Source organism: Cephus cinctus, unplaced genomic scaffold (genome assembly GCF_000341935.2).
Source record: "Cephus cinctus unplaced genomic scaffold, Ccin1 Ccin1_scaffold1043, whole genome shotgun sequence".
Lineage (NCBI taxonomy): Eukaryota > Metazoa > Arthropoda > Insecta > Hymenoptera > Cephidae > Cephus > Cephus cinctus.
Genome location: NW_014333574.1, coordinates 166,528 through 183,365, shown reverse-complemented (window position 1 = coordinate 183,365; position 16,838 = coordinate 166,528). Strand labels below are relative to the sequence as shown.

The following is a 16,838-nucleotide window of genomic DNA, read 5'->3' as shown; positions in this document are numbered from 1 at the left end:
GGGGGGGGGGGGGGGTGGGGGGGGGGGGGGGGGGGGTAGAAGGAAATCTAGACAAATGCACCATGCGATTCTAAAGATCCTGATAGGAAATTCGCGTGTCGCTATACAATAATTCTTGGCCTAATGACTTCCAGCGTGGTCTTACACGAGATGACGCAATATTTTCAAAAATTCCCGCTCTCGACTCCTCGAGTATTTTGTATATGTATAGTACTTGTATAGTAGCACGTTGCATGCTTCGTATCGTCCGAGACGATGGATTCTCCGCAATGCAGAATTTTTTGTTGGTGGATAAATAACGAGGTGCAAAAGGTAAAAAATAAGGAGAAAAAAGTTGTTGGTCGTTTGTCGAGCGACACGGCTTATTTTCCATGGATCCAAAAATAGAACGGGACGAGACACTTCCGTGATGGCAGGGCATTGACAGGGAATTATCGATCGGATTGTCATTAACATTAGAGACACCCGTTATACGTGCCACAAACGCCTTCGTGCCCTGCTGTGTGTGAAAATACGAATTTGTTGCGCGATTTAGAATTTATTGCGGGCGTCGAGAAAATTTGGCGATGGAGAAAAAAAAATTTTACGATATCCCAGAAATATCGGGTTTACATTTCGCGAATAAGCCGTAAGAGAGGTTACTTGAATTTTTTCGCGAATTTTGCTAGGTCTCCTTTTTGCCGGCAACATTTGACAGTCATTGGCGAGCGATATATTTTTTTACAACGCGTTTGGGGCTCGAGTTTTATTTTTATTATTTTTGTAACGTTATAAATTTATTATACGGTACGAAATATTATTTTTGCTTCATATGAGAGTATCGTATATTCTCTGCCGTATATTCGTAGGGTAGCTGGTAACGTGCACGTTAATTTTGTCTTGCGGGTTTTGCCGTTATTATTGTACACGGAATTAAAAATTGCGAGAGACGAAGTAATAATGGATCCCATTGTTCGAAATACGACCGCGGCGAATGATCAAAGCGGAGTGAATCACGTTGAGTAATTCGTGCGAGTTTCGGAAAGACAAAGGAGCCGTAAGGTGACGTAGGATTCCGTGGTTCTCTTGTTTGTAGATTTTGACTGGGACGGATATCAGAGTAATAAGAAAGTTGCTGGGAAATTCGTATTTCGTGAAACGGCGTCTCGAGATGTAGCAACCTTTGATCTTGTGGATGCTGGGCTTCGCTCGCTACGGAATACTCTGGTTTGCCGTTGCAATTTGGCAAAATTAGAATCGGACTTGAAGCAGACATTCCTTTATGTAATTACACTCGTGTATTAATTCCGTCCTTAACGTCTGTATCAGGTTAAAAAAAAAACCAAATTAAATATAGAGAATTAGATGAAAAAAATGAAAAATAATAAAAACCATCCCCATTTTCTCTCCAATTCGAAATCACCGACGCCATCTACGTATTGGTCGTAAAAGAAGTTTCTTTAGAAAATAATTTTTTTATTTTCCGCGGTCACAAAAAAAAATTGACGCGAGGCAAGGGCGATATAAGGAATGGTCGTTTCGTTGAAGATTAGCTCACGGATTAGCCACGTACCTGAATTTTACGACTTAGTCGCGAGTTTCTAACGCGTCGGGGTGATTTTGTTAAAAGAAAAAAAAAAAAAAAAAAAGGGTGAACCGTTGTAAAGTGTTCAGTGGGTGAGACCCTTTGCCAGTGGCGTCCGAGGTGAATTATCCCATGAATAACATAGCAAGATGGCCGAGACCTTGAAATTTCAAGGCGAACCAAGATCTATGCAAAATAAATCAAGCTACCCGTGACAGGGTGAAGCATCCCTCAGATTAAAGGAATTCAAACAACTGACTGTTGATCAAAAAATTAATATTGAATACATCTCTTGAGAAACATTAAGCCGTCTTAATATTATTACAATTGAATCATAAAAAATAGAAAAAAAAAACAATGTGGAGCCCAATTCACCCTTATACGGTATATATTAAATTTTCACCATGCAATATTTCCTTTCTACCAGTCATTTCAGTCAGGCTACGTTATTATCAGTGCTTCGGTATAGTACCAAACGTGACGTAACGGCCCTTATGAAAATTTAAGCTAAAAAAACGAATCGAATGAGTTTCGGTTATTTATGCATTTTTTTGTTGTCCTCGAATATCGAGTCTCGTCTTTATGCATCCTGATTTTCACGTGGCAGCTCGTTACGTAACATCACGCTACATGCTCTTCTCGCAACACTGTGAATTCCTATCGCCGACTGTTGACGTTGCACTCGGTTCGTTAGTCGACACGCGAATTGAATATCCCGAGACACGTATTGAATCTATAAAACTGCACGCAGAGTCGCGTTTACCGTTACGTCACGTGTATTCATATTTATTATCGTAACACACGTTGATTTTCCGTTTCAGGTTATACTCGTCAAATGGAACGAGCCGTACCAGAAGCTCGCGTCTTGCGACAGCTCCGGCGTGATATTCGTATGGATAAAATACGAGGGTCGGTGGAGCATAGAATTAATTAACGACCGAAACACACCCGTAACACATTTCTCATGGTCGCACGACGGAAGGATGGCGCTCATATGTTACAGGGTAAAATTACGATTATTTACAATAATTTGTGAAAAAAAAAAAATTTATCGGAAAAACATTTCTGGACCAGGTCCAGAGGATGCTGCGACGACGCTAGAAGAATTTCAACCACGTGCCGACCTTTTGATCCTGCATTACATTTTCAAAGAAAATGTAATATCCGTAACGCCTTCCTACCGCATCCTCCTCGCGTGGTCCATCTGAAATCTTTTTGTCTCTTGGGTCAATCTCGTATTTTCATCTTACGGTAATACCGCTACCATTCCTTCTACGGAAATACTCGTCGGGCTTAATTCTGACAGATTTCGACAATGCCATACGGTATACCTATATGTAACCGTATATTAGGGGTGTACTCGATGAACGCGAAATGGCTCTGATATAGAGTACTCGCAGTTGTCACTTCAGGGACGAGTACTGAGTATCGGTTGGCTGAGTGTAGAGAATGAGAGGAAGAGAGAGAGAGGAGAGAGAGAGGGTAGTACCAAATAATGAGCATTCGCATGAAGTTGAGGGTAAAATCATCCCTGGAACACGGACGACTCCTTGTACTCTCTTTCTGATCCCCCCTCCTGGGACTCATGCTGTATAGCTATATATACTTGTAATATAATACATAATCCTTATATACTTAACACCGCTTCTCTTCCATTGTCAAGCTTTCAAGGGTCTTCTCTGATTTCCTTGAATCCCTTATCATATATGTATATATACAAACACAGTATCCATTATCAAGGAATACAAATGACCTAAGAGTTTCGTGTTTCGAACTTCTTACTTTTTACTTGAATCGTCAACCCCTCTTCTTCATCCCTCAGGACGGTTTCGTACTGGTTGGCAGCGTTGCCGGGCAAAGATACTGGTCGTCGATGCTCAACGATCAAGCTACCATCACATGTGGCATTTGGACCCCGGATGATCAACAGGTAATGACTTTATTGAATTTCACCGAAAATCAATAGTAAGAAATATATTGATTTTTTTTTATAATCAGAATCTATGTAGAATCTGCTCACGTGTCAACCTTGACCATCAAGTAGATCGTATATCATAAATGAAATTCTAATAGGCTTTCGTAAGCCGGGTAATACCAGGCTATCGTCTTGTTACGGCGTAAAGTTATAATCAATCACCGTTGGTACGAGGGGCATTAAAGGTTGAAAGCTTTTTCAGTGGTAGGATCTTATTTTACGTTGCGTCATTCGTCGAAGGGTGAAACCCTTTGGATGTCTGACTGAAAGGGTTGGAATCTTAGTGACAACCTGATGGATATTCGATACCTCAATCATTTTTGGCCATTGCCAAGTATCGTTCGGCGAAAACAGGTCACCCGGTATTAAATAGTATCTTGTATCTTTAAAGCGTTAACCATCGTCCATCGAATCACCTAATTGTCGGTTGTTATCAGAGTTTCTGTGTGAGGGGTGGGGGGTGGGGGGTGCGAATGACCTGGGAGGGCTTTTAATTAGACAATGGTTTTTAATGCGAATTGCCAATTTGTCTTTTATATTAAAAACCGGTATGCGAATTATTTATGCGATTGATTGTACTGATGCTTTCGAATTGATTTTATTATTAATGTCAATAAAGGTATACTTCGGTACTACTGCTGGACAATTGATCGTTATGGATGTCCACGGTGCCATGGTGTCCGAGGTCCAGTTGGCAGCTGGTGTGACGTCGATGGCTTGGAGTGCTGAGAAATTTAAGATGGAGGAAGGTGACGATGACGTCAGTGGTAAACAATCGCAGCAAGGTACAGCTGATTTAATAAATGTATTTTACATTTTTTGCCACGTGTATTTTTAATAATTGGAAATCTCTATCCAACTGGACCAATTTATATTTTGGTCCTAGTGATTATTTATTCTGTGTATATATGTGTATATACAGTGGCACCAGTATCGTTACGTTTTACAGTCACGTGACTTTGCTATACAAAACTACTGTGCGTATACCACGCAGAGGCTGTAGACACGTAAATACCTCGTATCCATTCTGAGCGTTTGACGCAATTCGCACTAATTGATCTGAACCCGCTTAATTCAATGGCCATTAATTGCACGTTTCCAGACGATCGAAGTTACGTTCTGGCTGTTTGCCTCACCGACGGTAATATCGTGATGTTGCGGTCCTTCGACGACGTCTCACCAATCACCATAAGAACCAGTCTGAAGGCGCCCCTCCATGCTGAATGGAGCAATTCAAGAAAGCTCTTAGCAATAGCCGGCACCAGGGATTCCGATATCCTTCAGATGAATCCTCAAGAGTACACAAATCTTCTTAAATTCTATTCCGATACTGGGACTCTGGTATACACCACGGCCATTCCATATACCCAGGTAAGCTAAACTAAGTGAGAATATAGCGGTGGAATTTTTAAATAAAAATATGAAAATTTATAGTGTCCGGTGTCGGCTTTGACCTGGGGTCACAACGACAGGCGTCTTTTCGTCGCTACGGGGGCGCGAGTTCACGCTGCTTGGGTCTCCAGGTGAAATATTTGCTTGGTTCATATTTTGAAAATTCTGGATTTTGTAAGAACGGTGTAATTGATGTATATATATTTGTGCGACTTGCAGGAGGGTGGGTTCTCTTCAGCTACTGTCGAGGCTGGCTGTGAGGGCGGCGCTCACCAGGGAATCCAGCGTACAGCAGCTACCACTACCCCCAAGACTAAGGGCGTTGGTCGCGGCTCTCTTCGCCAGTACAATAAGGTGAGCCACGGGGGATATACCAATAACGGTCTTATAACTCCGTAAGACGAGGACCGTAAAACCGATCTTCCATTTAGTGTTTTTATGGATCGCAAAAGCTTCCACTGGAAATCACTGTATTCAGCCTTGATTCCCGTCATTTTCTTGCCGAGTTATGAAGTTTCTTCTATATGGTACTTTTTATGTATTTAGGTGCTGTGTACCTGAACCAAGGGAACTGAGGAGGTTCGTCTCGAGACCACCTCCTGGAGGTGGACGACTTCATTGCACGATGCTCAGGCATGCTGGTGAACCTGCCCCTTGCTATACCTTGTACTTAGAGTATTTGGGTGGTCTGGTGCCACTGTTGAAAGGTCGTAGGACCAGCAAGATTCGGCCGGAATTTGTTATATTTGATCCTCAGAGTCAGGACACTCTTCAAGTACCGGATTATATCACGCAGTGTCCTTCCTTTAGTGATGGTTCTGATACTGAGAGAGATACTGCGGATTTGTGTGGTTCTCCCAGGAACAGAAGGAAAAATAGAAGGAGAAGAGAAGAGAAATCTAACGAGGAAACTGATGATCTTGCTTATGTAGACACTTTGCCAGAGGTGAGACATATTTTGGATCTTTAGGTTGGAATTTAGATTTTTTTTTTATTTCTAGAGTATTTAGTAACGTGGATTTTCTTAGCACGCGAGACTGGTCGAGGTCACGTCTAATATTTGGGGCACAAAGTTCAAGATTCATGGTCTTGCTGACTCTGTTCCTGCTAATCTTGGACAAGTCACTTACAGGACATCGCTGTTACACTTACAGCCTAGACAAATGACTTTGGTGATGACGGAGTTACGGGATGATTTACCGGCAGGTACAGTCTCAAAAATATTTGCACTTACAATTAATACCAATTTTTGGATATGTAGGTAATTTATGAATTTTTTTTTTTTATAGGTCCAGATCCAACGTTCAATCCTAACCTTTTTTCGGAGGACGAGGAGGAGATCTTTCAGGAACCTCCCGGTACCTCCAGAGGTCCTCCGGAAACTCAGCCACCCCCAATCGCTCCGATGACTCCAAGAAATACACGGTTAAGTGGAAATCGACCGAAGTCTCAGATATCCAATCAATTTCTTGCTGCCGAAACGCTGTCGCCATCTTCGGCGCGCGCTGAAAATTACGAAGATGAATTTCCCTACGTGGATCTGCAGGAAGTGGTGAATTTCTGTGAAAGTCTTCGTGCCACTTCCGGAAACACGTACAGAACCCCACCGAGGCACAATGCGCCGAGATGTTGCGACGTACCGACATTGCAATCACCAAAGAATGCAGTGGCGCCAACGCAAACGCTGATAGCTACGTCCAATCCGAGCACCGATTACTCGGGTAACATCCAACGTGTGAAAACAGCCCTGGCCGATCAACAATCGAATATGGCGATCAAGAAAGATCTAGAGAACAATAAGATCAATCAGATCTCTGATGACAAGACTAATCTAACCGCAAGTCTAGGTCCAATCATTCCCACTTCCATTCAAAATTGTCAGGTTCCCAGTGGTGGAGGATTAAATTCTGGACCATGCTCTCAAAATTCAATTATGAACGGTTTGAACTCTACCAGCAGCTGTTCTCAATCTCAGACTGTATTTCTGAACGGCTTGAACACGAGCAGCGTCCAAAATCCGCATATCCAAACGACTCAAAACTCTTTGAACTCCAAGAACAATTTGAATATCGCGATAAACTTGACTATCATGAACACCACTAGCTTGAGTTCATCACAGACAAGTCCAATTCCAGTATATACAAAAAATAGTCTATCAAATGGACCAGGATCACCAACGTGTTCCCATCAGTTACCTGGAAACTCGAGTCAGTGTCATTCACCCCAGAGTAACGCGAGTGTTCCCAATCAATGCGTGCTGAAGCGTAAAGAGAGCAAGAGCCTGGGCTGCTGCGCAAAATCAAATTCGAATACAAATCAAATCGGCGCCTCGCCCGGTAAATCCGAAGAGTTACGTTACATAGACGAAGAGTCTAGTTCAGAGAGTAACATACAATTTCGTGGAGTTCACAGAACACCCACTGTAGTAAGTATCGGTCCATTGTGTCTGGCGGATCCTATAGTAAGAAGCTGTAGCGTGGGATATCTGGACCTCGTGGATGCTCAACTGGTACCGTGTGACGTTGCTCTAAGGATGCTACGAAAAGAGGCACCGAACAAAAGGCTCGTTTTGGTTTCACGAAAAACTAAGAAGAAACGAAAAAACAAAGCCCAGCAAGAGATGAGCCAACAGAGTGCAAAGCCACCGAGATTGAAGAACTGTGGCAAGTCCAGGAGTCTGGACTCCAGCGATATATTTCCCAGTACTGAGCAAATAGCGTCCGCGCCACAATTACCAGAACACGTCGAGGAGGTACCGGAAAATGGTACAGCGGATGCTGCGGAGTATAAGACCAACGATGCCATTGGCAGAGACCCCGTAGAAGCTTCGGTGAAGCTAAACGGATCAATGGCGGAGAAAAATGGGACGGACAGTAAAGAACCCACTGCTGAGAAACCAAATCGATTGGAGGCATGTCCCTCGTCCGCGAGGTAGGTACCATCTTGATAGATATATTTGCACAACCTTGAGACTTGTCAAGAGGATTGATTCGCTCTGAAGTCGATATTAAATTTCAAGGGGTTCCAGTCCAAGTGGCTCCTTAGCATCTTCTCTCGATGGTCTTGCTGCGCGACTTCGGGACTTTGATGAGAGTCACTCCTTGCCACCTCCGTCACCTCGTCCATCATCCAGGTAATCGTTGATGTCTAGTGTTCAATAAGTAGCATGTATTCTACGAGGCGACGAGGCGATGTCAATTAAAATAATCTCTTAAGGTTACCAAGAAGTTCCCCAAGTAGTCCAGCGCCGTCGAAGAAAGGTAAAAGGCCGGCGTCGGCGTCGCCCATTAGGAGAAGGCTACTTTCAAGTCCTTTGCTCAGTAGAAGGACTCGAAAAAGTCGGGGTGAAAGTTCGGACGACGAAGGAGCTATACAGGACGAGACCTCGAGGAGTTACCGTAACTTGGAAACATTTCAAAAGGCACAGCTACGTCAAAAGGTTTGACACTTGGGAATAGTTTAAAATTATAATCATTGTCAGAAGGAAATATTAAAATATCATTTGATGCTCGTGTCACTTGTAAGTATGTCAAAAAAATTTTTAATACCTAGTGATGAGCCTGAATCTTGTCACGTTTCAGTTGAAACAGAGAGGGGCGTGTATTTCGAACCAGAAACCGGAAGTTATCAGACGTGAATTAGTAATGCACAATAAGGCGCCAATGTGGAATGAATCCAGTCAAGTTTATCAACTTGACTTTGGCGGTCGAGTTACGCAAGAGAGCGCTAAGAATTTTCAAATTGAATTTCGAGGCAAACAGGTAACGCGATAAATTTTCTATCAGAATACCGATAGTACCTTACATGTAGTAAATATTAATCGATACAATTATCATATTCAGGTGATGCAATTTGGACGGATTGACGGAAATGCGTATACGTTGGACTTTCAATATCCCTTCAGCGCTTTGCAGGCATTTGCCGTTGCCCTGGCAAACGTTACGCAACGGCTCAAGTAACCATCACTCTCCAGTACTTCATTCGATATATGTACGGATTTGATTGCAATTGGTCATGCACTTGAATTAGTCGTTGTCAAAAATTGTTTCGTATTGCGTCACGTCTAGATCTCTGTATTTCTCTGAGCTTTATTCGCACGGCGTTACGTCATATTGATATTGAAACAAGGCACTGTACAAATATCCTATTGCATATGGTAATCATGATTACGTTATATAACATTCAGTAGGATCAATTAAATCAAGAGAAATGAGCTCGTTGATAAGGAAAATAAACTTTCGTTTTTTTTTCAGATCCGTACGGAATTTGGAATACGAGTATTAAAGATAATTTTTTATAAGGCTCCAATTTTTTTCTTTGAATTATTCACGAAGGCTGAACACGATAACTCCGCTGGAACTGATAGGGTAAACTGGAATGATACGGCAGAACCAGAATTGCAGTATTTAAATGAATAGATGCATCGCGCAAGAGTGGAAAATAAGTTTGAATTAAAAAAGTTTATCTTGACAGACTGGACTAGGGAATTACCGTGTGTTCAATTTGAATGAACGAATGTGTTAATGTAAGGTAAACGAGTATGTTCCATGGCGGATATTATATATACATTACATTAAAGGATTGGCAATAAGGGAAAGTAATTGCCGTAAATAAATGATCGTACGATTCCCTTAGCCAGTGATTTAAAATAATGAAAAAAAAAAGGGAGTCGTATCAGCAGTCGTAAATCGCTGACGCACCGTGTGACTGGTGACTCAAAAAAAATTCTTTGGCTCTTACGTTAAATGCTTTTGACTGTACCGTCCAAAACGTTTGGTTTATCCCAATTGTCAAGCGCTCATTTGTATAGTTTATACAGTAAACTAACGCGTTAGATTATAGTTAAATGCTGTTGAAAAGTGTCTCGTTTTTTTTTTTTCGATTTGCTGGATATTCGAATTTTATATATATTGGATCTACGTCCTATTTCGTCTTGACACGAGCCGATCCCGTTGTTCGATTAAATGGTTCTTGAAAGCGATGAGAAAGAAAATGTCCGGCCTGAATCATCGTTGAAATTTGCGCGACAGGTTACGCAAGATAAAGGCATAGGTATACTGTAAATGTATACAGCTACAGATGCATTCACTCAGATACACAGTAAATATATTTACACAGATAGTTATGAGAAATAAAAAAAAATATATTATTGCTCTACTAACGAGATATGCCTAAGCGATTGATAGATCCGTGTCAGGCCTATAAAAAATGATGCAACAACACTGAAAGTTTTTACGGGATCAAATTTTGAGTTTGGCTCGTTCGAGTGTGAAAAATTATGAAAGAATTGTAAATGTAGTGCACGACGAAGGAACGTATTTTTTTCTATGATATAGAAAGATTGTGAGATTTTATTGTAACAGGAATTTTTAATGATTATTAATGACTACGATACATTCAAAAATGACAATTTCGAGTGATCATTTATGAAACTTTTAATGTAACAAAAAGGCTCGTGGTTCGTATAATTTTTGAAAGTTTCCAAAATTTTTACGATCCTTCGTCGCGTTTCCTCCAGGGATTTTCTTAGGTTGGAAACACATGCTTTTTGATTAATCATTGATTAATCAAAAAATGATTAAGACTAATATCGCGCGTATATTCGAAGTTTGAATGTGTTTCCTGGCGAAAATTTTGAAATTTAAAAGAAACTAATTGTTACTGTTTAAGGATAAATGCATTCCTCGAACGGAACCATACTCTTTATTTGACGATAATAATGTATAAATATATATGCCAGATATTCGACACTAATAATCGGAATAATGATCGATAGATCGTGCGTTATTTAAATTTCTAAATAATCTATATTACGGATTAATGATTGTGTTGAGGCTGTAGTATGTATGTACTTAATTGTCGATGTTGAGTTTGAGTTTTGCACGATGTTGCACTGTAAGCCTTGAATCGCGAACTCCGGGATTATTCACATAATTAGTGGATTACATTTTTTAATTTAATTATTATTGCATTGACCCGTAGTAGAACGACAATCTTTTTTTTTAATAACAAAGAAGGAACGCATAAATCTTCAAGCTCGAATATGACTTGTACTATAAAGGATCCTGCAAAGTGAATATTGTTTAGACTTTTCTGTTTTTTTTTTTTTGAAAATTGTTAACGTCGCTGGGAATTGTGAATGAGATTTAAAAAAAATTATTTTTCATTGAATTTAATCAACTTTCCCGTTTCAAGTGTTGCATATACAAAGTAGATGTAAATAATATGAATTATTTATTTTAAGGAAGAATGCAGGATCCACCGTGAGTTCGCGTCTTCATTGTGATATAACTATATTTCCAATAAATTGTTACGAATAATTTTAACGATGAATGCCGAGCAAAAGGGGCTTAAGTCACGCCTCTAGAAAGTGGCGAAATGTTGGCCTGAAAGTATCATACGCCTCAGGTAGTGAATTCCAGTTTTAATTGTTGTTCCCATTAGGGTAAGCGAATATAAAATATTTTCAATTTGAAACATAAACATTATAGCATTTCTGGATTTTCGTGGGAGATGCTCCACGATGAAATGTGCAAATTGATAAATGAAATAATGGAGCACAGATTCGTTAGAAAAAGAAACAAAATGATATAAAATTGCAATAGTAACGTAATAGTGTGAATGCCTTATAATAGTTTGCATTAATTAATGAGGCTCGTGACTGAGTTCCGAGATGTTCGGCCTAGCTCAAGATACATAGGTCTACGTTAATTAGTTGCTCGTATTTCTTTTTTTTTTTCAGTTGGTACCTTCGTATTTTATAAATGTAATACTAAGGCTATGCTTGACGAATGGAAAAAACGGCGGCTACATTATATGTGAACATTAATGACTGAGTATATGTTACGATACTACGATTACGCAGTATCTCAATTGAATCAGTATTGTTTTTATTACGTGGAGGCATTGTTGATTAATTTTCGCCACAGCGCAAAACGATTATTCTGTATATGTGCAATGAAATTTTGTTACCGAGTACATTAACGATTACGAAATATTTGTAAATAAACAAAAAATGAAGACTCGAAAAATAAGTATTACAAGTTATAACCTTTTTATAATTTAGAGTTCCAAGAATGCTTCCTTTCTGATCTGCCCGTGAAGATTATGCTACTTCGATTTATTTAAGATATAGAATAGAAAATGCAATTTTAGGGGCTAATTTATTTTCCAGGCTCTTTAACAGAATTTTCCGGAACTACAAGGGTGCAGTAAGTATACGGTCTGTCAAATTTTGCAGCTCCCACTACTTCCAAGTGTTCTTCGTCGTGGTTCTTTATTTTTAAATGATAATACATAAACACATTATTTATTTCAATACTTATATAATCGATTTTTTCATATTTTAATTGTTGTTTGATCTATTGACAAAATTTTACAAATGTAATATTGTATTTACTAAATTTAAGTTTAATTAATTTCTACCATTTAAGGAGATTTTCATTTGGCCTCAAGTTTATATTGTGAATAAATTTGGAAAGTAGTTCATCCGTTTTCGTGCTGACGTTGAGTAACTGTCACTGACAATTTCTTCTGCATTGATGATTCCTTTCATCTTCTTCTGCAGGCTTATCCAGTCAATCCTCAATGGACGAACTTGGGAAAATTGCGCTACGAGTGAAGAGAAATGACATTAATAATTATGATCCAAGAAACGAGTCACTTCCAATCAGAGATGAGCAGGGAGATGCACAACGCCACGGTTTCAGGCGATACCAAAATCATGCCGCTAGATCGTAGCGGCGAGTCTGGAAGTAGAATTTTCTGATCATCGCCTCCGTCGACAATGTGAATCCCGTCGTAGCCGAGCTAAACGTGAACACGAACGTGTAGCTTGGCGGGCAGAGGTTCTCCGCTACTCACCGCTGGTTCCCAAAGCAACTCTTAGAACGAGACCGGGAACTATAGACCTCAAGAATTATTGAGGAAGCCTATTGTTGAAATATTTTTAAGACATTTTTAAGAAAGTGCCAACTTGACACGCGTGTAGTACCTCAATTTTTGCTAAATATTATTTGATCTTGATTTACTTTCAAAATTTATTCAAAATATAGAACTGAGGCTAAATCAAAATCTCGCAGAATATACGAAGTAGATACAATTTGAATTGAAAATGTAGAAAATTGAAAATAAATTACATTCAAATTGAAATATTAATAAATTAAGTGTTTGTAACATTAAAATAATTAATTAAATCAATAATATGCAGTAATCAGTACTCAGTAATCGGAAATTCAGGCCAAGCATATTTAGAAGTACTGGAAGTTGCCCAAAATTGTGTGCGCGCAAATTCGACGCGCAGGACTCGTCGAGCCGGAGCAGGCGGATGGTGGGGGGAGCGATCGAGCCAGTGCCCGGACTCGGAGCGCTCATTCTTCCTCGAGCCGGTCTCCTATACTGGTCTCTTGGAATCATTTCGAACCTTTTCCTATTTTTATATTTATTTCTTCTTTACTTCCTTATTTCTTTATCTTTCATTTGTTACTTTCTTATTTATTTCTTTCCTCATTTCGTCTCCACTTTTATAACTCTATTCCTTACTTTTCTACTTCTTCATTTCTTCATTTCTATATTCATTTCTTTCTTATAATCTTATTTTCACTTCTTTATTTCTATATCCATTTGCAACCTTATTCTTCTTCTATATTTATTTCCTCATTAATTCCTTATTTCTTTATCTTTCATTCTTCACTTTCTTATTTTCACATACATCATTTCTTTATTTCTATATCCATTTACAACCTTCTTCTTCTTCTATATTTATTTCTTCTTTACTTCCTTATTTCTTTATCTTTCATTTGTTACTTTCTTATTTATTTCTTTCCTCATTTCGTCTCCACTTTTATAACTCTATTCCTTACTTTTCTACTTCTTCATTTCTTCATTTCTATATTCATTTCTTTCTTATAATCTTATTTTCACTTCTTTATTTCTATATCCATTTGCAACCTTATTCTTCTTCTATATTTATTTCCTCATTAATTCCTTATTTCTTTATCTTTCATTCTTCACTTTCTTATTTTCACATACATCATTTCTTTATTTCTATATCCATTTACAACCTTCTTCTTCTTCTATATTTATTTCTTCTTTACTTCCTTATTTCTTTATCTTTCATTTGTTACTTTCTTATTTATTTCTTTCCTCATTTCGTCTCCACTTTTATAACTCTATTCCTTACTTTTCTACTTCTTCATTTCTTCATTTCTATATTCATTTCTTTCTTATAATCTTATTTTCACTTCTTTATTTCTATATCCATTTGCAACCTTATTCTTCTTCTATATTTATTTCCTCATTAATTCCTTATTTCTTTATCTTTCATTCTTCACTTTCTTATTTTCACATACATCATTTCTTTATTTCTATATCCATTTACAACCTTCTTCTTCTTCTATATTTATTTCTTCTTTACTTCCTTATTTCTTTATCTTTCATTTGTTACTTTCTTATTTATTTCTTTCCTCATTTCGTCTCCACTTTTATAACTCTATTCCTTACTTTTCTACTTCTTCATTTCTTCATTTCTATATTCATTTCTTTCTTATAATCTTATTTTCACTTCTTTATTTCTATATCCATTTGCAACCTTATTCTTCTTCTATATTTATTTCCTCATTAATTCCTTATTTCTTTATCTTTCATTCTTCACTTTCTTATTTTCACATACATCATTTCTTTATTTCTATATCCATTTACAACCTTCTTCTTCTTCTATATTTATTTCTTCTTTACTTCCTTATTTCTTTATCTTTCATTTGTTACTTTCTTATTTATTTCTTTCCTCATTTCGTCTCCACTTTTATAACTCTATTCCTTACTTTTCTACTTCTTCATTTCTTCATTTCTATATTCATTTCTTTCTTATAATCTTATTTTCACTTCTTTATTTCTATATCCATTTGCAACCTTATTCTTCTTCTATATTTATTTCCTCATTAATTCCTTATTTCTTTATCTTTCATTCTTCACTTTCTTATTTTCACATACATCATTTCTTTATTTCTATATCCATTTACAACCTTCTTCTTCTTCTATATTTATTTCTTCTTTACTTCCTTATTTCTTTATCTTTCATTTGTTACTTTCTTATTTATTTCTTTCCTCATTTCGTCTCCACTTTTATAACTCTATTCCTTACTTTTCTACTTCTTCATTTCTTCATTTCTATATTCATTTCTTTCTTATAATCTTATTTTCACTTCTTTATTTCTATATCCATTTGCAACCTTATTCTTCTTCTATATTTATTTCCTCATTAATTCCTTATTTCTTTATCTTTCATTCTTCACTTTCTTATTTTCACATACGCCGATAAGAGGGCAGCTCCTCCTGGGCATGATATGTGGCGCCATCTCTGAGAGAACGAGTGAACTTTCTCGATAAAATAATTCCGAATTCAATTTAAATATCCCATCGTCGAAATTCAATGAGTAAATCTTATTAAAGAATTCGCATTAGTTCGAATTTTTGCCGATAAGAGGGCAGCACCTCCTGGGCATGATATGTGGCGCCATCTCTGAGAGAACGAGTGAACTTTCTCGATAAAATAATTCCGAATTCAATTTAAATATCCCATCGTCGAAATTCAATGAGTAAATCTTATTAAAGAATTCGCATTAGTTCGAATTTTTGCCGATAAGAGGGCAGCACCTCCTGGGCATGATATGTGGCGCCATCTCTGAGAGAACGAGTGAACTTTCTCGATAAAATAATTCCGAATTCAATTTAAATATCCCATCGTCGAAATTCAATGAGTAAATCTTATTAAAGAATTCGCATTAGTTCGAATTTTTGCCGATAAGAGGGCAGCACCTCCTGGGCATGATATGTGGCGCCATCTCTGAGAGAACGAGTGAACTTTCTCGATAAAATAATTCCGAATTCAATTTAAATATCCCATCGTCGAAATTCAATTGAGTAAATCTTATTAAAGAATTCGCATTAGTTCGAATTTTCGCCGATAAGAGGGCAGCACCTCCTGGGCATGATATGTGGCGCCATCTCTGAGAGAAAGAGTGAACTTTCTCCGACAAAATAATTCCAAATTCAATTTAAAAATCCCATCGTCGAAATTTCAATGAGTAAATCTTATTAAAGAATTCGCATTAGTTCGAATTTTTGCCGATAAGAGGGCAGCACCTCCTGGGCATGATATGTGGCGCCATCTCTGAGAGAAAGAGTGAACTTTCTCCGACAAAATAATTCCAAATTCAATTTAAAAATCCCATCGTCGAAATTTCAATGAGTAAATTTTATTAAAGAATTCGCATTAGTTCGAATTTTTGCCGATAAGAGGGCAGCACCTCCTGGGCATGATATGTGGCGCCATCTCTGAGAGAACGAGTGAACTTTCTCGAATAAAATAATTCCGAAACTAATTCGAAAATCAGCTGTATCTCGGAAGAGATTGGTACAGATCAAGTTGCTATAGGGCACTTTCAAAAAATCCCTTTACTTTTGCAACTTACTTTTGCAGCATAAGGATGGAGGAGAAGGAAAAGTATACTGTTATAATGGAGGAGAGTCAGAGAGAGGCAGAACTCACTCGTACTCTGGGATATTCGCATAGGGCAAAAGAATATCAACGTGTATAAGTGTTACAAGATAATTTATTGGACAAATGCAATAATGATACAGTATACAGATATACATTACAAGTACAGATGTACATTTATAGTCCGCGAAAGAGTAATAATATCAATGAGATTATAAATATATTAAAATATATCACTAAAATATAATATACGTGTGGTATGTTACATGCGCTACCACTTTGGACTTTTCTTTTTCCAAAAGACATTTTAAAAACTTAGTTTTAAGGATTTATACTAGGAGGAGAGTGATGGAGATATAGGAAGGAACAGGAGATTCGAAAAGTGTATAAGTGTTGCAAGATAATTTATT

General features: G+C 37.9%; 1 protein-coding gene and 1 long non-coding RNA gene across 6 annotated transcripts in view; one reads left to right on the top strand and one right to left on the bottom strand.

Moving 5' to 3' along the window:
• The window catches only part of LOC107271837 (tubby-related protein 4), a 35,077-nt gene extending 23,112 nt beyond the window's left edge, over nt 1-11,965 (top strand). Inside the window, exons 1-15 of one of the 5 annotated variants that reach the window (XR_003060992.1) lie at nt 2,444-2,568; nt 2,639-2,815; nt 3,387-3,494; nt 4,159-4,324; nt 4,642-4,910; nt 4,974-5,062; nt 5,151-5,285; nt 5,478-5,877; nt 5,960-6,137; nt 6,221-7,862; nt 7,951-8,064; nt 8,148-8,370; nt 8,513-8,692; nt 8,774-9,087; nt 9,185-11,965. Coding sequence is in view for 1 of the 5 variants with exons in the window: in XM_015748296.2 (XP_015603782.1) it covers nt 2,386-2,568; nt 3,387-3,494; nt 4,159-4,324; nt 4,642-4,910; nt 4,974-5,062; nt 5,151-5,285; nt 5,478-5,877; nt 5,960-6,137; nt 6,221-7,862; nt 7,951-8,064; nt 8,148-8,370; nt 8,513-8,692; nt 8,774-8,890 (3,804 nt within the window). In the remaining 4 variants the exon portion in view is untranslated. Of the gene's footprint in view, nt 1-2,385; nt 2,569-2,638; nt 2,816-3,386; nt 3,495-4,158; nt 4,325-4,641; nt 4,911-4,973; nt 5,063-5,150; nt 5,286-5,477; nt 5,878-5,959; nt 6,138-6,220; nt 7,863-7,950; nt 8,065-8,147; nt 8,452-8,512; nt 8,693-8,773; nt 9,088-9,184 lie in introns of those variants that run through there. The other 4 variants (XR_003060990.1, XR_001538752.2, XM_015748296.2 and 1 more) reach the window with 4 other exon arrangements.
• A 195-nt stretch (nt 11,966-12,160) lies between these two features.
• Nucleotides 12,161-16,838, bottom strand: part of LOC112494963 — a 7,427-nt gene continuing 2,749 nt past the window's right edge. Inside the window, exon 2 of the long non-coding RNA XR_003061004.1 lies at nt 12,161-12,542. This is a non-coding gene — a long non-coding RNA (uncharacterized LOC112494963). The remainder of the gene's footprint in view (nt 12,543-16,838) is intronic.